Raw genomic sequence first — 25,621 nt, forward strand, 5'->3', positions numbered from 1 at the left:
AGTAAGTGAGGGTGGGCTAACACTCCTCTGTGCCCTCTCCTATCCTATCAGGCAGAAGAGAGGCCAGAGGAGTCCTACCAGACAGGAGAGAGGCCAGAGGAGTCCTACCAGACAGGAGAGAGGCCAGAGGAGTCCTACCAGACAGGAGAGAGGCCAGAGGAGTCCTACCAGACAGGAGAGAGGCCAGAGGAGTCCTACCAGACAGGAGAGAGGCCAGAGGAGTCCTACCAGACAGGAGAGAGGCCAGAGGAGTCCTACCAGACAGGAGAGAGGCCAGAGGAGTCCTACCAGACAGGAGAGAGGCCAGAGGAGTCCTACCAGACAGGAGAGAGGCCAGAGGAGTCCTACCAGACAGGAGAGAGGCCAGAGGAGTCCTACCAGACAGGAGAGAGCCCAGAGGAGTCCTACCAGACAGGAGAGAGCCCAGAGGAGTCCTACCAGACAGGAGAGAGCCCAGAGGAGTGCCATCAGACAGGAGGGAGGACAGAGGAGTGCCATCAGACAGGAAAGAGCACAGAGGAGTGCCATCAGACAGGAAAGAGGACAGAGGAGTGCTATCAGACAGGAGAGTAGACAGAGGAGTGCCATCAGACAGGAGAGAGGACAGAGGAGTGCAAGCCCACCCTCACTTACTGGACTTTGTCCATACCTGCCTGTCCATGACAGTGCCCATTTAAACACCATTTATGTTTGTTTGGCACAAAAAAACAGAACAGAAACAAAAAAACTAAAAATTCTGCTGTCATTAGAATACATTTTGCCAGGTAGGACCATTAAAAAAATAAGTTACAGAGGTAATCTATGCTTCACTGCAGTCAAAAGTTAGAAGTGTCACCAATATCTGAAAGCAAACTTTGAGCACAAAGACCAAAAAAAAAAATGAAGCACATATTTTGCAGACACTTTGGGGGAGATTATTATAATTTTTTTTTATTTTTATTTTTATTTTGGATTTGCGCATTTTCTGCACATTATTTTTAACTAACAATATAACATTTCTTATGACATGTGTATGTAGGCAACTTTACATGCATTGGTCACTAATTTATCATTTGCTATATATTTTTTTTTAAATATGCAAAATTACAAGGCAATGAAAAAAAATAAAAATAATAATAATAATAATAATATAGACCCCCCCCTTCAGTGCTGCTTTAGAAAACCTGCTTAAAAAGCCATTTTGTTAGTTATGATGAATTTGCACCTATCACATATGATAAATTATGCGCATGTCCACGAAAATACATACAAAACAACCTCATTGATAAACCTCCCCTATGGGTTTAGGCTACATGACCATCAGTTCTGCAAGAGACACATTGATATGTTTAAACTTTTCCTTAGCCATTCCTTATACCAAAGATATTGAGGTGGCCAGCCAATGCACCTCGACTCATTAGGTCTAATCAAGAATTAAATTATCTGATGGCATTTGAGGTGTTAATGGCAGACATCAGCACCATCGCTGATGTCTGCCATTACCAGCAGGTACCTGGCTGCTGAAAGCAGCGGGGGACCCGTGGTCTATAATGTGAGCGCAGCTCCTGCACTCACTTCATAGCCACATTGGGACACAGTACGTACATGTACTTCCTGGTGCGCTAAGCCCCAGGAAACCAGGGCGTACCTCTAGGGGTTAAAGTTGACATTCCGATATATTGTTTATTAAAAATAAAAAATCAAGTCATGTTCCAAGATTTTAAAACTAACCAATTGCTAAGCCGTCACTGAAGTTGTGTAGCCCATCACCCATGATAACCATCCAGGCCAAAGTAGCAATTCCGGCATCTTTCAGCTCTTCCCGAGAGTACCGCTGTGAATGGCTGTGAGGATGGTGATTTTGGTGATGATGATGATGCAGGATATGATGATAATCATGGTGATGATGAATCAGGTCATCAGACTGGCCTAGTGTGTCATGAAAATGGGAATGGCATTTGTTTTCACATCCTCTAGACACATATTCCTGGTAACTAGTTTCATCATGGGAATGAGCAATCATTACTTCTTCCTCCTCCTCTTCTGGAGCATCAGGTTGTATGGTCTGGAAGTGATTCCCATCTTGTGCTTCACCCTCTGTGTAGCTCTCATGATCTAGGTTTATGGGTAAGAAGAAAAAAAAATGTAGTTTAATGGATTAGTACAGATAAAAACAGATCTATGTCCATGAATTTCAACCAAGGGAAAGGATGCAGAAGAACAGGAGATATATAGGTTAACTTATGAAATGTTTTTTTTTCCTACCTTCATTTCAAGGAAGGTAAAAAAATTATACAAAAACCATAAGGAGTTTTCTCCCAATTCCAAGTACTGTTCAGACAGGTTCAACATTTACATACAGTTGCAAGAAAAAGAAAGTGAACCCTTTGGGCCTAGCTGGATTACCTATATTGAGACCTAATAAGGGAGGAAGGACTGCGGGGCACTGCGCCATCAATATTGACTGCTATGCAGTACTCCCGGAATTCCGCGCAAAGACTGAACATGTTCTTTGTTTGCGCAGAAAGAACAATTTCAGCAGCAGAATTGTCCGTCGCGGAAATTCAGCAAGGTGAAGGGGTCTCGCGGAAGAACCATTCACACTAATAAATGTTCACAGTGCGGAATTCTGCGCACTGAATTTTGCAGTGTGAACATACCCTAAGGGTGCATTCACATCTTGTTTTCACTCTCCAGAAGCGGAATCAAGGGGAAGCATTTCAAAATCACCTCCTGTCATATCCCTGCTCAATCTCTGCCATACCCAATTCATTCTTTGCACCCAACCGGAGTAATTTTCCCACTGCATCCAATTTTTTTATTAGATTGAAAAATACTGCAGAGCACGGTTTTCAGTCTGAATGAAACAGAATATGGTTGGAAAAATGACCTGAGCAGAGTCACTATCTGATTACGGGTGATATATCGAAATTAATGTAAATGCAACCAGAAGTGTGTTTTACAATTGCTTTGCTTACAGAAGAAAAGTACACAAAGCCCAGTTACTAACAAATCTGGTCTTCTTAAAAGGGTACTCCTGTGGAAAAAAAAAATTCTAATCAACTGGTGCCAAAGTTAAAACAGATTTGTAAATTACTTCTATTTAAATATCTTAATCCTTCCAGTACTTATCAGCTGCTGTAAGCTCTAGAGGAAGTTGTACAGTTCTTTTCAGTCTGACCACAGTCCTCTCTGCTGACAACCCTGTCCATGTCAGGAACTGTCCAGAGTAGGAGCAAATCCACATAGCAAACCTCTCCTGCTCTGGACAGAGGTGTCAGCAGAGAGCACTGTGGTCAGACTGGAAGGAACTACACAACTTCTTCCTCTGTAGTATACAGAAGCTGATAAGTTCTGGAAGGACTAAGTAGGGGCCTGATGAAGCGCAAGTAGCGCAACACTGTTCTGTAGTCCGTGAATATCTCCCTCACCTGTCGTCTCCCTGCACGCCCAGCTTCATTGAAATTTCCACCAGAGTACCCCTTTAAAAGGGGTTCTCCACTGGAAGAAAAGAAAGAAAATAAAAAAAAATAAAAAATTTAAATCAACTGGTGCCAGAAAGTTATACAGATTTGTAAATCACTTCTATTAAAAATCTTATTCCTTATTCCTAAGCTGTATGATCCACATGAAGTTCTTTTTTAGTTTTTGAACTTCCTTTCAGCCTGACCACAAGTGCTCTCTGTCCATTTTAGAAACTGTCCAGGGTAGGAGCATATCCTCAAAGAAAACCTATCGTGCTCCAGACAGTTCCTAAAATGGACAGGTGTCAGCAGATAGCACTGTGGTCAGGCAGAAAGGAAATTCAAAAAGAAAAGAACTTCCTGTGGATCATAACAGCAGTTGATAAGTACTGGAAGGATTAAGATTTTTTAATAGAAGTACAATAATTTACAAATCTGTTTAACTTTTTTGGCCCCAGTTGATAAAAAAAACAACAAAGTTTTCCAGTGGAGTACCCCTTTAAGAAAAACTGGTTGGTGTGAACAATGCCTCGATGAAAACAATTTTCAAGAGACAGGTAATAGAGATGTGTGAAGCTAGAAAAAGGTGCTAAAAATCTAAAATAGCATTGCTAAAGACTGGGGTGTAAATCTACAGCTCCAAAGCTCTTCAGGGAATTGTAGCTCAAGTGCGCTGCAAAGAGTGGGGTGGCATGTGTGGGAGAGATTAAAGTGACCTTACACTTATAAGCAAGGAATCCTGGGACTTTTAGTTGGAGGGAGGGAACTCCAACAGGAACTAGCCATTTTACAAAAAGAAAGCAGCAGAGTCTGGCAGGTAAGTACTAAAGTCACCTAATGGTGGAAAACCCTTTAATCAATGGTCATAAAAGTGGAACTTTGCTGCTTTATGTGTGGGGCTTGGCTTGTATGTAAAGCTAAGCAGAGGCATGATCTCTGAATTGAGACTGTCTAATTACTTATGGACCCCTTAATTCTGCCCTATGCCTTAGAGGCAGGTCCTGATCTGGTTTCCCTGCCATCAGGCCAACCAGGTCAGATGGCAGCTAAGAAACTACAGGCCTTTGCATGCTTGGAAGCTCAAGATGGCACAGGTCCATTCTACACCGGCCAGCGCTAAAAGACCTGGCAGCCTGCAGATTCCTCATTCCATTCCTCTGCAGCTGATGAGGAAACTAAACTTCGATGTCTTTGTCCAGTACATGTCTGCAATTTCTGCCTGCAAAGCCTTACTTACCAGGATGCTAAAGGAGGTTAAGACAGATCTTGGTCTTCTCAGGCAAGATATGTAAAACCTGAGACTAGGTGTGTTATGTAGAGAACCACATATCTTACGAAGAAGAAAGAGTGGCTATACTCTTTACCTCCGTGGCTGAACTAAAGACGGTTGCTAAACTCTGGAAAACTGGCTATTTCACAATATCATCAGAGTATTCGGTCTCCCAGAGCAAGCTGACGGACAAGGCCCTGGCACATTTGTGGAGCAGTGAATTTAACCCCTCAAATGGGCACTTTCAGATAGAAAAACTTTTGATATGTTGCAATGCATGATTAACCAATAGGTTTTGCAATTGCTTTCATTGTTTTTTTTCAGTATGCAATACTGAAAATGTTCTAGTCAAACAACTGCCCCCCCTGCCTGTTTGGACACATACTAGTCCTGCTGTGTCCATGCGTCATCACCTATGTCATGGACATACTTCCTTGATTGACAGTTGTGAGCGCAGGGCTCTCAGCTGGAGGAAGAATCCTCCCATTGTCAGCTTGTGTCCTGTTACTGTCAGTGAGGACAAGCTGGGAGTTGTAGTTTTGTTAATGCTAGGGTAGATGTGAGCAGACAGTATACTGAGGGAGGGGGCGGAGACCTGCACAGTGAGGCCACGCCCCCTCCCTTTGAGAGGAATTCAGACTAGAGAGCTAAATTATAAGTGTAATAAAAAAAAATAAAAGGTGCTAGACACAAAAATTTGATGTACGTGGTCAGGATTAGGTACTGAGTGCTATATTTAAAAAAATGTTTTTGTTGAATCTGATGGGTACGCTTTAAGGACCAAGTCCATTCTTTTTTCAAATCTGAGAACTGTCACTGTAATCATTAATAACTCTGGGATGCTTTAACTTTTCATCCCGATTCAGAGAATTTTGCTGAAATGGTAAATAAACCAAAAAAAAAAAAAAAAAAAACACATGGCATATTATTTTGGAAACTACACCCCTCAAGGAACGTAACAAGGGGTACAGTGAGACTTAACACCATACAGGTGTTTGACGACTTTTCGTAAAATTTGGATATGTATATGCATATTTGTAAATGAAAATTATTTTCTTTCACTAAAATGCTGTTTTTTTCACCAAATTTTACATTTTTACAAGGGGTAATAGGAGAAAATGCCCCCCAAAATTTGTAACCCCATCTCTACCGAGTGGGGTCACATATTGGGGGGGGGTCCACTGTTCTAACACACATGGACTTAAATTCCAGACACATTCTCTCTCTAAAAGATATGGGGTATGTTCTTAAGAAATGGGGTTACACATTTTGGTAGTGGGGTCACATGTGGGTATTTTTTTGCGTTTGCCTCAGAAACGCTGTAACATCAGCCACCTCTGTGCAAATCACCAATTTAGGCCTCTACATGGTGCGCTCTCACTCCTGAGCCTTGTTGTGCACCCGCAAAGCACTTTATGTCCACATATGGGGTATTTCCGTACTCAGGAGAAATTGCGTTGCGTTTCCTTTTACCTCTATTAAAATGAAATGTATAGGGCAACACCAGCAGGTTAGCGTAAAAAAATTAATTTTTTTTTAAATAACATGCTGGAGTAGACCCCAACTTCACCATTTCATAAGGGGTAAAAGGAGAAAAAGCCCCCAAAATTTGTAACACAAATTCTCCCAAGTATGAAAATACCCCATATGTGCCCCTAAACTGAAATAAGACAGGGTTCTGAAGTGACAGAGCGCCATGCGCATTTGAGGCCTAAATTAGGGATTTGCATAGGGACGGGCCCAGATGCAAGAATTACACTTTCCTCCGATACCAAAATTACCCTACGGCAGTGTTTCCCAAACAGGGTGCCTCCAGCTGTTGCATAACTCCCAGCATGCCTGGACAGTCAATGGCTGTCCGGCAATACTGGGAGTTGCTTTGCAACAGCTGGAGGCTCCGTTTTGGGTGGTAAAGGGCGATAGGTGGCATCCGAGACAGCACCTCTCACCCTTTTTCTCCTGGTCACCGGAGATCCGATTGACCCGGAATCGCCGCTAATCACCGGTCTGAATTGAATTTTGCAAAACTACAACTCCAAGCATGCCCCATGAGTTGCCAAAGTACAACTCATGCCCTTGCCCCATGAGTTGTTGCTTAGCAACAGCAGGAGGCAAACAGGTCTAATCTCCTGCTATATCCTGCCACCTCCACTGTCCCGATCCGGCCGCTGCCTTAGGGGACCCCCGCTGAGGTAAGTAAAGCCCCAATCGCCGCCCATATCACCGGTGGTCACCGCACAGCAGGACAGTGATTAGTCGGTTGTTCTGACCGATCACGTGATCGTGAGGTGGAACACGTGCCACCTCACTCCTGCTGGTAAAGGGTGATAGGTGGCGTCCGAGACAGCACCTATCACCCTTTTTTCCCGGGTGACCCAGAATCGGCTCTAATCACCAGTCTGAATTGACCGGCGATTACTGCCAGGGGGGGGGGGTGGGTTGGGTCTCAGGACCTCCCCAGGGGTTCCCACAGCGTACAGGTGCACAGGGACCGGAATTCCCACGGGCGTACAGGTACACCCTGTGTCCTTAAGGGGTTAAGGGAATCTCATCAGTTTCACCCAAACTAATCTGTTGGTACAAGCTTGTAGTGCAGGTGACACTGATGATAATGATAATACTTACCTACCTATCCACAATCAGTCGCTCTGTTTGCCTGGTAAGCTCTTCATCCAGGCGTCAGGCTTGGTGCATGGGCGGAACTCCAGCTCAAACCACCCCTGCTGCTTCCTCACTCGGCCCAGCTGAGAGCAGGCTTGAGAAAGCTGCAGCTATGACATTAGCATGCTTCTGGAGTGCTGCCTGTGCACAAAGCCTTTCGCCTGGATAAGGAAGTAAGGAAGATAATGGACGAACAGAGTGAAGGAAGGACTTGTTACCGACCTCCAAAATTCTCCAACGGAAAGCCCTAACAGAGTACCTGCCAAACTACCACTTCTGGGTACCCGCTGCAGCCACTGTTTTCTCAACTGTAAAGACCAAGACTTGGCCCTCCGCCTAGCAAAAGATTACCACTAATCTCAATTAATGGTACTACAGGTTCTATATTCCAAGTCTAGGTTGACATTTGGCTCAGTTTAACAGTGCCACGAGGATTTGGCTCAGGGTTGTGGATGGTGAGAAATCCATCTTTTCATGACCCCTCGGTAAGGGAGGTCTGCATCATAAATTTAGAGGCTTGCAGTCATTTAAAAGAAATTGACAAGTTGCCCAGACATGCCAAAAGTTGTGATCAAGGTGGTTCTCATTCCTGAGACCCGACGTGATCAGAAGTTATAGGCTGGGAAGTTTGCGGCAGTGTGTAGCTCTTTCCAGCTGTCAGTTGTAATACAAGCAAACAATAGCATATGTGTGTCCAGGACGCTACCCAGCAACAGCACACGTAGAAAAAAATATATATAAAATCAAACCTGCACAAACTCAATAAATCTTTTACACATAAGAAAGAATGAGCAAAGTGAGGGATATGAATACAAAGACATACAATAACGAAGGTCCAGACAGTGGGAGGAGGTCTTCAAGGGTTTCAACTCTATCCTCCCTCATAGCAAAGAGCTTCTCCATTAAAACGAATGTGTTAACCCAAGAAACAAGTGTCAAAAGAGAGGTCAGGTTGCGTCTATATAGAGGCAATATGGATGCGCGCAGCTTTAAAAGGGTTGGACAGAGGTCCTCCTTATGGCGTCCCCACCCAATCTTGCATACTCAATTCTGATACAGACTGGTGTAATGTTGTCAATGCTCAAGCCTGTATCAAATGGCAAAACTGGCCACTAGTGCCCAAAAAGTTTCATCTTTCTTGGCAACAGGGCAGTAAGATGCTTGACCTGTTGTTGCCCCCTTTACAGTCTAGAAACAGATGCCCTGTGTAACTGAACAGCTTGCCCATAGCTAAGGCTGGCCATGAGTGTATGTAGGTGAACCAACACTTTATTTAAGCAAGAACATTATCCACTTAAATGAAAACAGCAAAGTTTGTGTATTCTGGGAGAAAGCCCATTAACAGATAATCAACAAGTGTCCAATGTCCAATGTTAGTTTTTCTACCATAATCCAGGTTATACAGTAACAAAACTAACATTGGACACTGCCAAAATTTAAACACAATCTTGTCAACTGAGGACACGCCACCTTTAATATACTTTGTATTAAAGTACAGTGCGCTACAAACACAAATCAGATTAAAACCAGTCATGTAGCTTTACTAATCCTTCTCTGGGACGGTTCTTCTTAGGAGTCATTTTAACCTATTGTACACCAACTTCACATCTGGCCATGAGTCTTTTATCATGTATAGAAATATCTACATCAGATATAAGCTGGGAGATCTGCGGATTTATTTGGGTCACATGTCCAGAAGTCAAGCTACTGCGAGGCCCTTTAAATTCTCAGTTGCACAATTTTACCATATGCCAGTCCACCATTTTCTTGTTTTACCCAACTAACGGACTAAAACGCATTGCGTTTATAAATTTAGTGTCTGCAGGCAACCACAGTACCTCTTGGAAATCAACAATTTCTTTTGGTACATAAAAAGCTTTTTACACTTACGGGAACTAGATTCAGATGCGTCCTTTTCTTCAATATGTGAATGATTTGACAACTGCTTCTTAATTTCTAATTCCTCTTCAGTTTCAGTTTTTTTTTGATTCTTCAAGAAAGACAAGGTGACTCAAATGTAAATTACCAAAAGGTTAAATACAGCACATTAAGCAGATGACCCTGGCACTGGCTTCTCTGAGTTACTTTGGCAGCTCTGCATTTAAAGACTCGGATCAGTATCCTCAGCGTGGATCAATGAAAATGATAACTTTAGTGACGTGCTCCATGGAGTAGCGGCTATTTCAATCTATATATTGAGTGTGGATTGCCCCGTAACAGCCTAACACTGTCACTTACTCTACTCCAGAAGCTTTCCTCACTAGACATTCCAGGCCTGGTCTCTCTTGGATCTCCTGCACTATTTCTCACAAGGCATGTAGGGGGTCTCAGATCATCTCTTATCCATGTCCTCTGTGTACTGGTGTACCTCAAGGCTTAGTATTCTGCCCTCTCTCACTAGATCTACTCATATATTCTGGCCAACAATTTGTTCAGATTTCAATACCATCTACAGTGACCCCCCGACCTACGATGACCCCGACATACGATCATTTCAACATGCGATGGCCTCTCAGAGGCCATCGCATGTTGAAGGCAGCATCAACATACGATGCTTTTGTATGTCGGGGCCATCGCATAAACGGCTATCCGGCAGCGCAGACTGCTTCAGCTGCCACCAGATAGCCGTTTACGGTGCCCCGTGTGGTCCGCTGACGATCACTAACCTGTCCTCGGGGCTCCGGCGTGTCCTCTTCGGGATCCCCTGCATAGTCATCGCGTCGCTGCGCACGCCGTCCCGTCATCCAATAGGAGCAGCGTGCGTAGTGACGTGATGGCGGCGACGGAGTGCGAGGATGCTGGGGAAGCAGAGGCCTTGCCGGAGCGTCGGAAACACCTCGGTGACGCGGCGACAGCGATGGAAGGAGACATCCAGGGCAGCGGTGACGGTCCGGAGCGGCAGGGACAGGTGAGTACAGCTTCCTCTACCAATGATCTTCAACCTGCGGACCTCCAGATGTTGCAAAACTACAACTCCCAGCATGCCCGGACAGCCGTTGGCTGTCCGGGCATGCTGGGTGTTGTAGTTTTGCAACATCTGGAGGTCCGCAGGTTGTAGACCACTGTCCTATACTTTACATTGCACGGATCCCTCAACATGCAATGGTTTCAACAAACGATGGTCCATTTGGAACGGATTTCCATCGTATGTTGAGGGACCACTGTGTATGCAGGTGACTTTTTATATCCTTTGCACTAAACCTAGACACCATAGTGCCAGTCATCTGCCCTTTTAGGTTTTTCCACTTCCTAAAAATGAACGAGGCTGAGTTTGTCAGAGTCTGCTGCCACTTCGGAAATATTCTTATCTCTCTCTAAACAAGTGTGTCACCCAAAGATAGCACTGACTCCTATACCCATGCCGTCTACCTCCTGGAGTCTCTACCTCAAGAACAGTTGCCAATGCCTTCTCTAATCTTACACAGGAGACCTAGTTTATTTTTTAAAGTATTTTAAGTAATGCACAGTAAAAATATAGTTGTCAAATAAGTGTACCTTCTGTTTTTTGTCTTTATATTGCTTGATCAATGTGATCAAATGTTCCACAAGGAACATAAAATAGAGACCACCCAGAGCAGTCAGACCCTTCCATGTTGCATCCAAGTGAGCGCTTTCGTCTTCATTTTCATCTTCATGAGTTTTATTCACATATCCACCATGGCTATGGTAATGTTTTGAATGGGACTGGAGAGGGGGAAAAAATAAAAAAATAAAAAATAAAAAGTTGTCAGCATCAGCAGCTTGTCTTTTTATGGGCATCCCATCTTTAGGGTATGTTCACACTGCGGAATTCTGTGAGCAGAATTCTGCTAGTGAAATTCCGCACAGTGAACGTTAGCATCCGTGTGAACAGATGTTCCGCGATACCCGTTCACACTGCGGAATTTCAGCGGCGGAAAATTCCGCCACTGAAATTGTTCCGCGCAAAGAAAGAACATGTTCATTCTTTGCATGGAAGTCCGCAAGCACTGCAAAGCAGTCAGTCAATGGTGACGGCGCAGTGCCATGCGGTACTACTGCCACCTGCCAGGCTGAATCTCTGCTTGCTGAATTCCGTAAGCGGAGATTCAGCTACTAATCCGTAGTGTGAACATACCCTTAGGGTAACACTTGTTCACCAATGGCATTTAATGCAGCTTTGCTTAAGTTACTAAGGAATGCTATTAAAGAAGCCAAGACTATAAATAATGGAAATTAGGACCACAAAAGATACATCTGCTGTCTGCATATTTACCGGCCATGCTTGATGGGTAAAAAAGCATACACACTGACTCCTACAGTAGGACATTACTTCTGTTAATGCAGTATCTAAAGAGGATCTCTAAGCAGCATTTTTTTTTTTTTTTTTTTTATTCACATTCTTATCACCTTTTTACCCTCATTTTTAGGTGCTCATTCCCTTTTGATAGCTGTAGCTGTTGGCCAAACTTTCATTCAGCCTAAACAGTACCTCATGCATAAACAGACTGCAAGGTCTGTAGCAAAATCCATGCGCAAACTGCAAGATCTGCAACTTTGATGCAGATTTCTACCCCATGCACCGCAAAGTGTGAAATCCACTGAAAATCCATGGAATTACCATAATAGAATAGGCAGGCTGCAAACCCATAGCTCGAATTTCCACAATTTTTTTTCCTGTCAAAGTGGTTTTAAAAATGCTGCCCACTCGTGTTGTACCGCGAATTGATATGGTATCCACACCGCTAGCCTGCAGTGTCATGCCTAAACCTGCATGCATACTTGCTTTTAGGAGGCGCCACTGTCACTAGATTCATGCTACTCAAATCACAGGCAGCAAGACTGAAAGGCTTCCCTATCACAATGATCTATAATTCATTGCTATGGTGTAATCATAGCTGTATCCTTGCCAAGGAACATGGCTCCAGGTAATCTGGGCAGTCCACAAGTCCTAACGGACTATTCGCCTATAGGGAGAGGTCTATTAGGACCAGTGACTAACCCAATGGGCCAAAGATACTACTATATTTACTCTGAAATAGCATAGCTATCCAGAGGAGGGCTGCAGCTAACTATTATTTTAATAATTCATCGAACGGAAAAATGCCGAAAAAAGGTGTTCAGCTGATTCTACTTGAAAAATTATGTACAATGGCCATATTAAAAATTTCTAGCTTGTGCTGTGACCAAACAGCAGCAATTTGAGTGTAGTTTTGTTTTACGTTTACGCCGGTTGCTTAATGATCCTGTAAAGAAACCAGCGTCAATTTTATATTGCCGCATGGGTAACTGTCTGAACTATTAAGGTGAAATGTTAATGATTTATTAACATTTAATTTTAATAGTTCAGACAATTAGCCGTGCGGCAGTATCAGATATGTAAACATTTTTTTTTTTTTTTTTTTTTTTTTACTTTTATTGTATAGCAATAGGAAAAGGGGGGGGGGGGAGATAATTTTTTATACAGAACTCCTATACACATGGGGGCATGTGCAGACTGCAGAGCACTGCATCCGACCCATGTTTGTAGTACAGACTCTGTAGTACTACAAACACTAGGATGCAATGCTCTGCACATACTACCATGTGTATAGCAGTGTATATGTAACTAATTATGTACTACATACACACTGCATTACCCATAGGGGTATGTGCAGAGCATTGCACCCTTGTGTCTGTACTACAGGCACACACTTTATTAAGTAGGGCAATTATATTACCCCCCTCTGATGCCCCCTGTGCCATTATACCCTCTCCCCCTCTAATGACTCCTGTGTCATTATATTCTTTCCTCCGTCTTATGCCCTGTGTCATTATACTCCTCCTCTAATGCCCCCCGTGTCATGATATTTCAGCCCAACCAACTTCTATCTCCTGTACAACATTATTACCAAGCCTCCCCTCCTCTCTGATCCCCTGCTACCTGTACTCCGCCCCCATGTGTGCTCTGGCAGGCTCAGGGGTCGGTGGTCATTGTTGTTACCGGATCGCATCCTCGGTCCGGATGGAGTGACGTCATCGCACGAACCTACGCTGGGACACAGTCGTCCTGCAGGGCTCGCTATAGGCTGCAGCGCACAGCTGTCGCCCATAGGAGTTTAGTTACAGGGCAAAACAGATTGCCCCGTTATATGTGAACTCATCAGGTATTTGGCCCCGCTCGCCCGAAGCAGGGCTAAATGGCTGAAGGATTCATCTGCCCGGAACTGCATGTCAATTGCTATAGTGACAATGTCCCTGAGGCTGCTGCGGGATTTTTGGGACTCGCGCCTGACCGCAGCAGCCTTCTGGTTGTGGACAAAGAATCAGGAGATTATTCGATAACTGGATTTGTCAACAACGAATCCAGTTATTAAATTTAATCGATTTTATCGATTAATCTTTGACGCTCTAATCCAGAGTAAGTCATAGATCGTTGTAATACGGAAGCCTTTCAGGGTTTCATGCTGCCTGCTACCAAAAATGAGAACAGTACCATTATGGAGAGGGGAAATTCTAAAATATCCTGAAGTGAGTTATCATCAGATACGCACCAATGGGATCAACATGGAACGTCAGAAGTCTCATTTATGTTTAATTTCTACGTCTGAGAACATAACATAGCAATGTAAATCAACCCTGTATAGTGGCAGACATCATGAGCTGCTATATAGTTGCCTCCATGAGGATGCACCACAATGCCTTAGGGAGAATACCACCAATGCAGTACTTTCTTTGGTGCCAAACCCCCCCAAAAAACATTTTACAGGCACACATACTATGCACAATAGTCACAGAAAACTACATGAAATAAAGAATCCCTTACATGTGGAAGAAGGTGTAAAAATGCATCTCCGCTTAAAGTGCCAACTGCCAGTGCCACCAGGAAACTTAAAAGAAACTTGAAGAAAACTTTGTTCATAAGAGGAACTAAGATGATTCCAAGTAAGGACAGCACACTAATAATAGTGATAGCGATAAATCCACCAATCCATGCTGTCAAACAGAAAAAAACAACATAGGTTAGTGGTACAATCCTTTTATCTGCAGTGAAAGGTAATGCTTAGTCTGGGTTTACAGGACCATGGACATTGAGCCTAGACTGCCTCCTCACTGCCCCTCACATTTTCAATGATTTAACCTTTTAAATGTCACATTCAATGTCAACTGCAGCGTCTAGGTCACTGTTTACCAACCAGGGTGCATACAACCTTTGGCTGTCAGTGCATGCTGGAAGTTGTAGTTTTGCAACAGCTGTAGGCCCTCTGGTTGGAAAACACTGTTCTAGGCAGTTAGACCCCATCATAACATCTTTACAACCACATACCATAGTGATTTTAGCATCAGTAATAAAGTAGCTCAATATCACATTTTTTTGCCACTATTTCAGTAGTAGTTAAATGGGGAAGTCTGATTATTTAAATGGGCACAGTCAGATACAAAAACTTTTATATGCTGTACATCTTGGCAAAACATTAAAAGAGTAGTCCAGTGCTGAAAAATGTATCCCCTATTCTAAGGATAGGGGATAAGTTTCAGATTGCGGGGGGTCCACACGAAGCAGCGGCTGACACGCCCCCTCAATACAGCGCTATGGCAGAGCCGGAGATAGCCGAAGGCAGCGCTCCGGCTCTGCCATAGAGTTCAACTGAGGGGGAATGTCAGGTGCCGCTTCCTGCGGTGTTCAACATGCCCCCTTCCCGTGGGATGCCGGGGCCCTGTACAGGAGATCGCGGGGGGCGCCAGCGGTCAGAACCCCGCAATCTGAAACTTATCCCCTACCATTAGAATAGGGGATACATTTTTCAGCACTGGACTACCCCTTTAATTTTTCTGATATAAGTCAAAAAAAAATTGTAGACAGGAGAGAGAGAGCCCAGAGGAGTGCTATCAGACAGGAGAGAGAGCCCAGAGGAGTGCTATCAGACAGGAGAGAGAGCCCAGAGGAGTGCTATCAGACAGGAGAGAGAGCACAGAGGAGTGCTATCAGACAGGAGAGAGAGCACAGAGGAGTGCTATCAGACAGAAGAGAGCACAGAGGAATACTGTCAGACAGGAGAGAGAGCACAGAGGAATGCTAGCCCACTCTCACTTACTGGACTTTGCCCATGCCGCTGCTTCAGCTTGGACAAAGCCATGATTTTATAAGCCATGATTTCTATAAAAAAAATAAAAATAAATGAAGTATACTAGAAAGGTTAATGTTTTGCAAAGATGTTCAACTTATAATAAGTTTTTTAATCTGACAGTGCCTATTTTACTTCTTATCCCCTATCCACAGGATAGGGGATAAGTGTCTGATCTCCCGTCTGACTTTGCTCATGCTCAAAGCAAGAACCGCTGTGTGTATGGAGCGGTGTCGACCAGTACACCTGGTGGTCGATACGCCCCCTCCATGTATCTGTATGGGAGAACCAGAGATACAACGAATTGACACCACTTCACGCACAGAACAGTTGTTGCTCCATGCACAAGGAGAGCCTGGGAGCCGTGCTGGAGGGAGACTGCGGGTGTCCCAGCGGTCGGGCTGCAACCACGAGTTATAAGTGCACAGCACAATGCTTTACTGCCTGTCTGGCCATTTCCAGCTCCTTAACTTTATTATAGTCTTTGGAGTGAATGAGTGGGATTCGACAGACAGCTGCATACATTAGAGTATATTCTTACCTACTTTCTTGGAGTATACACCCTGGCTACTTTCTGCCACCAGTTCTTCATTAACATTAATCAGGCAGGACTTCCTGTCAATCTGATTGATGATCGCTGGACATATGTAGCTAAACTCGCCCACACCAAGCAGCGTATGAGTGTCCATACCATGTACTGTCAGAAGTCTGGAGGCATTTAAACACTGGAATCAAATGAGATAGGTTACATGTACAGCAAAAATAATGGTGTTACATCACCGATTAGAAACATGAGTCTGGTGGTTAATCACATTCCCTGTTTTATTATCTGCCGTTTTTTGGAAAACTAACTCAGCAGTGTTTGAATCCAAGCCGGAAGGAGAAGGGTTAGTCCATCCTTAATATTTCTGATTCCTATTGAATCCATTTCTGAGTTTGTCTCAAAAACAGTGGTGGCAGTATGCCAAAAGAAATGGCAGAAAAAAAAACCTGTGTGGAAACCTTGCCTTAAAGGGGTATTCCAGGAATTTTTTTTTTCAACTGGCTCCAGAAAGTTAAACAGATTTGTAAATTACTTCTATTACTGACCACAGTGCTCTCTGCTGACATCTCTGCTTGTCTCAGGAACTGCAGTAGTAGAGTAGAAGAAGTTTGCTATGGGGATTTGCTTATACTCTGGACAGTTCCCGAGACAGGTGTCATCAGAAAGCACTTAGACAGAAAACCACTCAACTTCAGCAACTCATAAGTACTGAAAGGATTAGGATTTTTTTAATAGAAGTATTTAAAAATCTGTTGAAATAGAGAAGAGAGAGAGAGAGAGAGAGAGAGAGAGAGAGAGAGAGAGAGAGAGAGAGAGAGAGAGAGAGAGAGAGAGAGAGAGAGAGAGAGATATCTCTAAAAAAAAGTTTTCCTGGATAACCTCTTTTAAAAAGGGGTCAACTGGTTTATATTAAAAAAAATCTTAATCCTTCCAGTACTTATCAGCTGCTGTATGCTTCAGAGAAAGTTGAGTTTTTTTCTGTCTGACCACAGTGCTCTCTGCTGACACCTCTGTCCATGTCAGGAACTGTCCAGAGTAGGAGCAAATCCCCATATTAAACCTCTTCTGCTCTGGACAGTTCCTGACACGTACAGAGGTGTCAGCAGAGAGCACTGTGCTATACACTGTGGTATATAGCAGCTGGTAAGTACTGGATTTTTTAAAAGAAGTCATTTAAAAATCTGTATAACTTTCTGGCACCAGTTGATTAGAAAATAATAGTTTTCTCCCAGAGTACCCCTTTAATCCTAACTTGTGTTATATCAATAACTGAGAAACTGCCAAACACCAGGATTTACCAACAAACCACCATATAGATCCTGTCCCCTCCTTCCTGTGCTAATTGGATGCTATCTAAAAGGCAGATTTATTAAAGAGCACACACCTCCCAATAAATGTGCCACTTTAGCGTCCGCACCAAGCTTAGAAATCTTCACTAACCAAGAGCTTTTATTTTTTTAAGAGCCGAGGAACGTGCTCTCGAATCACCCAAAGTGCAAGAATAAGTGCAAACCTGTTACACACAAAAAAACGTGCACAAAGGATGCGGTCTATCGCAAGCCCTTCTTTGACAGGAGAGAGGCCCCCCCCAACAACCCTTACCCTTCACCTCCGGACCAAAAGGTACCTGCGAGATTCCAGGTTTGATGTCCCTTTTCGCCGAAGCTACTAAGGCACCACAAATGTTCCCGGCATCCCCCTTGGCGTTAGCCAAGATATCTGCCTGCAGAGCCGATAACGGTAGGTACCCTGCCAAAGCAGGAGTACCCGGGGTGTTTGCAGGGAGGTGCGTTACAACTTATGCCAGTTCTTTGACATAAATTACAATCAATCTGGTGGGTACAAGAAGCCTACCCCTTTACTTGGTGAGGGCAGTATGAGTGTGCATTCAAACCATGATTCTCTAATACAGTGACCGGATCCGGCTGGGAGACAAGAAAACCGGGTGCTACCGTATACCGGTCTGCATCTCATTCATATAGTTCAGATAGTGACTCCTGTCGGCTCATTTTTGCCCAGTATCCAGTTTTGTGACCGGACTGAAAACCGTGGTATACTAAAATGAGACAGTGTGACTCCAGTCGGCTCATTCAAATAAATGAGATGCAGACCGGGTCCGGGAGTGCCCATTTTTCACATCTCCCAGCCGGATCCGGTCACCGTATTAAAGAATCGTGGTGTGAATGCACCCTAAACCGGACAAAAGCCACTAAGTTTCATGCAAACTCACAAAACTAGGAATGGTTTGCAAACACAGTAAAAGGTGCAAATCTTTTCATTATCGTTAGTCAGTGTCTGTTTCGTTACTAGTTTTTGGGTAGAAATACTGCATGTAAAATCCGTTTTAAAGGTTTTTTTTTGCATTTGCAAAGTTATTCTACATCATGAAAATAACCTGAAGTAAAATATGTAATAAAATATGGCAAATTTGGATGTGGAAAAAGTTAGCCAAGCATTTTGGACAGCTGTCAACACATCTCCCTGAAGAAGAAAAAAAAAGAAAAGGGAATGGGGAATCTTAAAATCCAAACATCTGCCATTACCAGAAAAAATAATCTGTGGGGGGGTCCTAAAGGAGGGTATACTCCTCTACAACATCCATACACAAAAGATTGAGAGGTGATCCTGAAGAGGGTCACTTCTTCTATAGCATCCATACAGAGGATGAGAGGGGGTCCTAAAGAGGGCATAATCCTCTGTAACATGAATAGCATACACACAGGATGAGGAGGGGATCCTAAACAGGGTATATTCCTCTATAACATCCATATACACAGGATAAGGCTGGGTTCACACCCCACGTTTTTGCCTGCGGTCGGGAAACCGCATACAGCCGAAAACGAAGCCGACCGGAGGCTGCGGTTCACTCCGGTCGGCTCATAGACATACATTAAATACGGTTCCCGAATACGGCTGAGTGCGGGCGCCGCGATTAAGCCCCGCCCCCCCTCCTCCCAACCGTATAAGGGAACCGTATTTAACAAAATGTGGTGTGAACCCACCTGGGCTGGGTATCCTCTATAACAATCATATACACAGAAGAGGAGAGGGGGTCCTGGGCTGGGTATCCTCTATAACAATCATACACACAGAAGAGGAGAGGGGGTCCTGGGCTGGGTATCCTCTATAACAATCATACACACAGAAGAGGAGAGGGGGTCCTGGGCTGGGTATCCTCTATAACAATCATACACACAGAAGAGGAGAGGGGGTCCTGGGCTGGGTATCCTCTATAACAATCATTACAGAAGAGGAGAGGGGGTCCTGGGCTGGGTATCCTCTATAAGAATCATACACACAGAAGAGGAGAGGGGGGTCCTGGGCTAGGTATCCTCAATAACAATCATTACAGAAGAGGAGAGGGGGTCCTGGGCTGGGTATCCTCTATAACAGTGATGGCAAACCTTTTTGAGCCCAAGTGCCCAAACCATAATGCACGCCAACTTTTTTTCCGTGCCAGTACAGCAATATAAATCAGAATACTGAGGTTTAAGTTTAGAAAAAACAACTCATACAGTTGTCATAACTAATTAACATCTTTTGTTTTAAAAGAAGAACACAACAACTGTGCTGTGTGTTTGAGGGGTGCTGTGTGGGGGTCTGCTGTGTTTATGTAGGTGTGTGGGGGGATGGGGTGCTGTGTGGGGTAGGTGCTGTGTGTGTGTGTGTGTGGGGGGGGGGGTTAGGGGTGCTGCAGGTTATTTTTAATAAATTTAGACATGCTAATCTATTTTTAACAGTTATCCCCCCCTCCTTTCTTCTTCTTACCTTTGGACAAGGAGGGGGAGGACACAGTCATATGATGGGGAATAAAGACTATAGGAGAGGCACCAGCTATATGAAATTCATGTAGCCCATGTTCCCCTCTCTTATTGCCCCTGTCCCCCCTCATACAGCCTATGTTCCCCCTCATATAGTCCCTGCCCCCCCCCTCATACAGCCCATGTTCCCCCCCCCCTCATACAGCCCATGTTCCCCCCCTCATACAGTCCTTGTCCCCCCTCATACCGCCCATGTTCCCCCTCATACAGTCCCTGTTCCCCCCTCATACAGCCCATTCCCTTCATACAACTAATCCTCTCCTTGTCATTATTAAATATTTGAATATGAAATGGGGAGGAATAATCTTAATTCTCCCTCCCATTTCAGGTACCTGGCCTGCACTTTGTTACTTCCTCCCACGCGGCTCCTGCTTTACCATAGAGAGCTGGGAGGAAGAGACTTCCTGCCAGCACTAAGCACTGCTGGGAGAAAGCCACAGCCTGGCGTACTGTACGGGAGCCGGCATCCACCGCAGGGCTGTGAAAGTGAAATGCCTTGCCGAGGAGCCGCGTGATGCCGGGCAGAGCCACCGTGGAAAGCCAGGCCGAGCTGCTGCATGAGCCGGTGACGGGTTAACCAAGTAATTGCCAGATTTGGTCAGATGGCGAACTATGGCCGCGTGCCCACAGAGGGGGCTCGGCGTGCCACCTGTGGCACGCGTGCCACAGGTTCGCCATCACTGCTCTATAACAATCATACATACAGAAGAGGAGAGGGGGTCCTGTGCTGGGTATCCTCTATAACATACACACAGAAGAGGAGAGGGGGTCCTGGGCTGGGTATCCTCTATATATCCATACACACAGAAGAGGAGAGGGGGTCCTGAACTGGGTATCCTCTATAACATCCATACACACAGGAGAGTAGGTCCTGGGCTGGGTATCCTCCATAACAATCATACACACAGAAGAGGAGAGGGGGGGGGGGGGTCCTGGGTGGGGTATCCTCTAACATCCATACACACAGAAGAGGAGAGGGGTCCTGGGTTGGGTATCCTCTATAACAATCATTACAGAAGAGGAGAGGGGGTCCTGGGCTGGGTATCTTCTATAACAATCATACATACAGAAGAGGAGAGGGGGTCCTGGGCAGGGTATCCTCTATAACAATCATTACAGAAGAGGAGAGGGGGTCCTGGGCTGGGTATCTTCTATAACAATCATACATACAGAAGAGGAGAGGGGGTCCTGGGCTGGGTATCCTCTATAACAATCATACATACAGAAGAAGAGAGGGGGTCCTGGATTGGGTATCCTCTATAACAATCATACACATAGAAGAGGAGAGGGGGTCCTGGGCTGGGTATCCTTAATAAAAATCATTACAGAAGAGGAGAGGGGGTCCTAGGTTGGGTATCCTCTATAACAATCATACATACAAAAGAGGAGAGGGGGTCCTGGGCTGGGTATCCTCTATAACAATCATTACATACAGAAGAGAGGGGGTCATGGGCTGGGTATCCTCTATAACAATCATTACAGAAGAGGAGAGGGGGGTCCTGGGCTGGGTATCCTCAATAACAATCATTACAGAAGAGGAGAGGGGATCCTGGGTTGGGTATCCTCTATAACAATCATACACACAGAAGAGGAGAGGGGGTCCTGGGCTGGGTATCCTCTATAACATCCATACACACACACAGAAGAGGAGAGGGGGTCCTGGGCAGGGTATCCTCTATAACAATCATTACAGAAGAGGAGAGGGGATCCTGGGTTGGGTATCCTCTATAACATCCATACACACAGAAGAGGAGAGGGGGTCCTCCTGGGTTGGGTATCCTCTATAACAATCATACATACAGAAGAGGAGAGGGGGTCCTGGGCTGGGTATCCTCTATAACAATCATACATACAGAAGAAGAGAGGGGGTCCTGGATTGGGTATCCTCTATAACAATCATACACATAGAAGAGGAGAGGGGGTCCTGGGCTGGGTATCCTCCATAACAATCATTACAGAAGAGGAGAGGGGATCCTGGGTTGGGTATCCTCTATAACATCCATACACACAGAAGAGGAGAGGGGGTCCTCCTGGGTTGGGTATCCTCTATAACAATCATACATACAGAAGAGGAGAGGGGGTCCTGGGCTGGGTATCCTCAATAACAATCATACATACAGAAGAGGAGAGGGGGTCCTAGGTTGGGTATCCTCTATAACAATCATACACACAGAAGAGGAGAGGGGGTCCTGGGCTGGGTATCCTCCATAACAATCATTACAGAAGAGGAGAGGGGGTCCTGGGCTGGGTATCCTCCATAACAATCATTACAGAAGAGGAGAGGGGGTCCTGGGCTGGGTAACCTCTATAACAATCATTACAGAAGAGGAGAGGGGGTCCTGGGCTGTGTATCCTCTATAACATCCATACACACAGAAGAGGAGAGGGGGTCCTGGGCTGGGTATCCTCCATAACAATCATACACACAGAAGAGGAGAGGGGGGTCCTGGGCTGGGTATCCTCCATAACAATCATACACACAGAAGAGGAGAGGGGGGTCCTGGGCTGGGTATCCTCCATAACAATCATACACACAGAAGAGGAGAGGGGGGTCCTGGGCTGGGTATCCTCCATAACAATCATACACACAGAAGAGGAGAGGGGGTCCTGGGCTGGGTATCCTCCATAACAATCATTACAGAAGAGGAGAGGGGGGTCCTGAGCTGGGTATCCTCTATAACAATCATACATACAGAAGAGGAGAGGGGGTCCTAGGTTGGGTATCCTCTATAACAATCATACATACAGAAGAGGAGAGGGGGTCCTAGGTTGGGTATCCTCTATAACAATCATACATACAGAAGAGGAGAGGGGGTCCTGGGCTGGGTATCCTCTATAACAATCATACACACAGAAGAGGAGAGGGGGTCCTGGGCTGGGTATCCTCTATAACATACACACAGAAGAGGAGAGGGGGTCCTGGGCTGGGTATCCTCTATAACAATCATACATACAGAAGAGGAGAGGGGGTCCTGGGCTGGGTATCCTCTATAACATACACACAGAAGAGGAGAGGGGGTCCTGGGCTGGGTATCCTCTATAACAATCATACATACAGAAGAGGAGAGGGGGTCCTGGGCTGGGTATCCTCTATAACAATCATACATACAGAAGAGGAGAGGGGGTCCTGGATTGGGTATCCTCTATAACAATCATACACATAGAAGATGAGAGGGGGTCCTGGGCTGGGTATCCTCAATAACAATCATTACAGAAGAGGAGAGGGGATCCTGGGTTGGGTATCCTCTATAACATCCATACACACAGAAGAGGAGAGGGGGTCCTCCTGGGTTGGGTATCCTCTATAACAATCATACATACAGAAGAGGAGAGGGGGTCCTGGGCTGGGTATCCTCAATAACAATCATTACAGAAGAGGAGAGGGGGTCCTAGGTTGGGTATCCTCTATAACAATCATACACACAGAAGAGGAGAGGGGGTCCTGGGCTGGGTATCCTCCATAACAATCATTACAGAAGAGGAGAGGGGGTCCTGGGCTGGGTATCCTCCATAACAATCATTACAGAAGAGGAGAGGGGGTCCTGGGCTGTGTATCCTCTATAACATCCATACACACAGAAGAGGAGAGGGGGTCCTGGGCTGGGTATCCTCCATAACAATCATACACACAGAAGAGGAGAGGGGGGTCCTGGGCTGGGTATCCTCCATAACAATCATACACACAGAAGAGGAGAGGGGGTCCTGGGCTGGGTATCCTCCATAACAATCATTACAGAAGAGGAGAGGGGGGTCCTGAGCTGGGTATCCTCCATAACAATCATACATACAGAAGAGGAGAGGGGGTCCTAGGTTGGGTATCCTCTATAACAATCATACACACAGAAGAGGAGAGGGGGTCCTGGGCTGGGTATCCTCTATAACAATCATACATACAGAAGAGGAGAGGGGGTCCTGGGCTGGGTATCCTCCATAACAATCATTACAGAAGAGGAGAGGGGGGTCCTGAGCTGGGTATCCTCTATAACAATCATACATACAGAAGAGGAGAGGGGGTCCTAGGTTGGGTATCCTCTATAACAATCATACATACAGAAGAGGAGAGGGGGTCCTGGGCTGGGTATCCTCTATAACAATCATACACACAGAAGAGGAGAGGGGGTCCTGGGCTGGGTATCCTCTATAACATACACACAGAAGAGGAGAGGGGGTCCTGGGCTGGGTATCCTCTATAACAATCATACATACAGAAGAGGAGAGGGGGTCCTGGGCTGGGTATCCTCTATAACATACACACAGAAGAGGAGAGGGGGTCCTGGGCTGGGTATCCTCTATAACAATCATACACACAGAAGAGGAGAGGGGGTCCTGGGCTGGGTATCCTCTATAACAATCATACATACAGAAGAGGAGAGGGGGTCCTGGGCTGGGTATCCTCTATAACAATCATACATACAGAAGAGGAGAGGGGGTCCTGGGCTGGGTATCCTCTATAACAATCATACATACAGAAGAGGAGAGGGGGTCCTGGGCTGGGTATCCTCTATAACAATCATACATACAGAAGAGGAGAGGGGGTCCTGGGCTGGGTATCCTCAATAACAATCATTACAGAAGAGGAGAGGGGGTCCTGGGCTGGGTATCCTCTATACACACATTGGATCCTAATGATCAGAAACACTGGGATTCCAATGCATGTGCAGCAGTGCACAGATCTGGTGACACCCCGGTGACCTCTGCTGATGCCTGGCAGCTGTAGTGACAGCAGTGATGATGTGTAGGGAAGTGCCAGCTCCTCTCTGCAACACGAAACCAGGCCTGTGCCCAGCAGTACCCGGTGCACCCTCCAAGCCCACAGCCTTCTCCAGGGCAATACTCACCTCCGTCCCGGTAGATGTGTCGGCAGAGGTGACATGCCGCCTCTTCCTGCTCTCCGGACAAGTAGCAGCCGTCCGCTGGTTGTGCGGATGATGGGGGTGATGATGCGGATGGTGATCATGATGCTGGGGGTGTGGCGGGTGTTCGCTGGCGATGCTCTTTAGTCTCTCCACCCCGAGGTTGTGCAGCAGTTGCCGCAATCCGTCCACGGTCAGGCTCTGGTTATTCTCGCCGTAGCGATGGAAAAGAAGAAGTAGATTGTGGCGCTGAGTCCTCCGCGCCAGTACCGGGTCTGCCCCGGAAAGGACCGTGCTGGAGGCAGCGCTGCTCGGGCTGAACCGGTCGCTGGCCTGCGGAGGTAGTGTGACGGTAATGGTCGCCTCGCTCCCGGTGCTCGGTCGGTAGAGAATGGCGGCCACAAGTACCACGTAGACGGGCCCCATCCTACCCTCGTGCAGCTCTTTCTCTGCCGCACTACATGGGATGAACCCGCACAAACGGGAACGTCACGGGGTAGAGGCGTGGCCTCCCCTGACCACACCCCTCCAACCGGCTCGTGGTATATCAGCGCCTTGGCTGCAGCTATATTTATTTAATGCCTGAAGCTCTATAGTGACGTCATACACAAGCTGTCTGCGTATATACTATTCTAAAAGCCAGAGGTTTCCAAACCGTTTTGGATCAGGACTCCCCTTACTATGCACGGCCCCTACTGACATATGGCACTGTTTATAATATAAAGGTGGTAGTAATATGACGACACATATAGCACTGCTGCACTAGTATATAGTGTAAAGGGGGTGATAGTAGTAGTATGACAAAACGAATAGGTAGTGGCCATCCAGGAACATTTGCCCCGGATGTGCACACGTGTATACAGGTGAAATCTGTCTGTCAGTCTTACCTGTAACCAATGCCCCCAAGCAGTGATGATGTCACTCATCGCCGCCTGCGCAGTGGAGGAAGAAGGACGCAGCTGGGCT

General features: G+C 45.7%; 1 protein-coding gene across 1 annotated transcript in view; it reads right to left on the reverse strand.

Annotated features, from left to right (window-relative positions):
• Positions 1–25,277, reverse strand: part of SLC39A6 (solute carrier family 39 member 6) — a 37,399-nt gene extending 12,122 nt beyond the window's left edge. The window contains exons 1-6 of the mRNA XM_056520903.1: positions 24,641–25,277; positions 15,979–16,162; positions 14,138–14,307; positions 10,870–11,058; positions 9,265–9,364; positions 1,711–2,094 (exon numbers count right to left, since the gene is read on the reverse strand). Coding sequence (XP_056376878.1) covers positions 1,711–2,094; positions 9,265–9,364; positions 10,870–11,058; positions 14,138–14,307; positions 15,979–16,162; positions 24,641–25,081 — 1,468 coding nt within the window. The 5' untranslated portion in view covers positions 25,082–25,277. The remainder of the gene's footprint in view (positions 1–1,710; positions 2,095–9,264; positions 9,365–10,869; positions 11,059–14,137; positions 14,308–15,978; positions 16,163–24,640) is intronic.
• Positions 25,278–25,621: the final 344 nt, after the last annotated feature.

The sequence above is a fragment of the Hyla sarda genome, chromosome 5, assembly GCF_029499605.1.
Source record: "Hyla sarda isolate aHylSar1 chromosome 5, aHylSar1.hap1, whole genome shotgun sequence".
In the NCBI taxonomy this organism is placed as follows: domain Eukaryota; kingdom Metazoa; phylum Chordata; class Amphibia; order Anura; family Hylidae; genus Hyla; species Hyla sarda.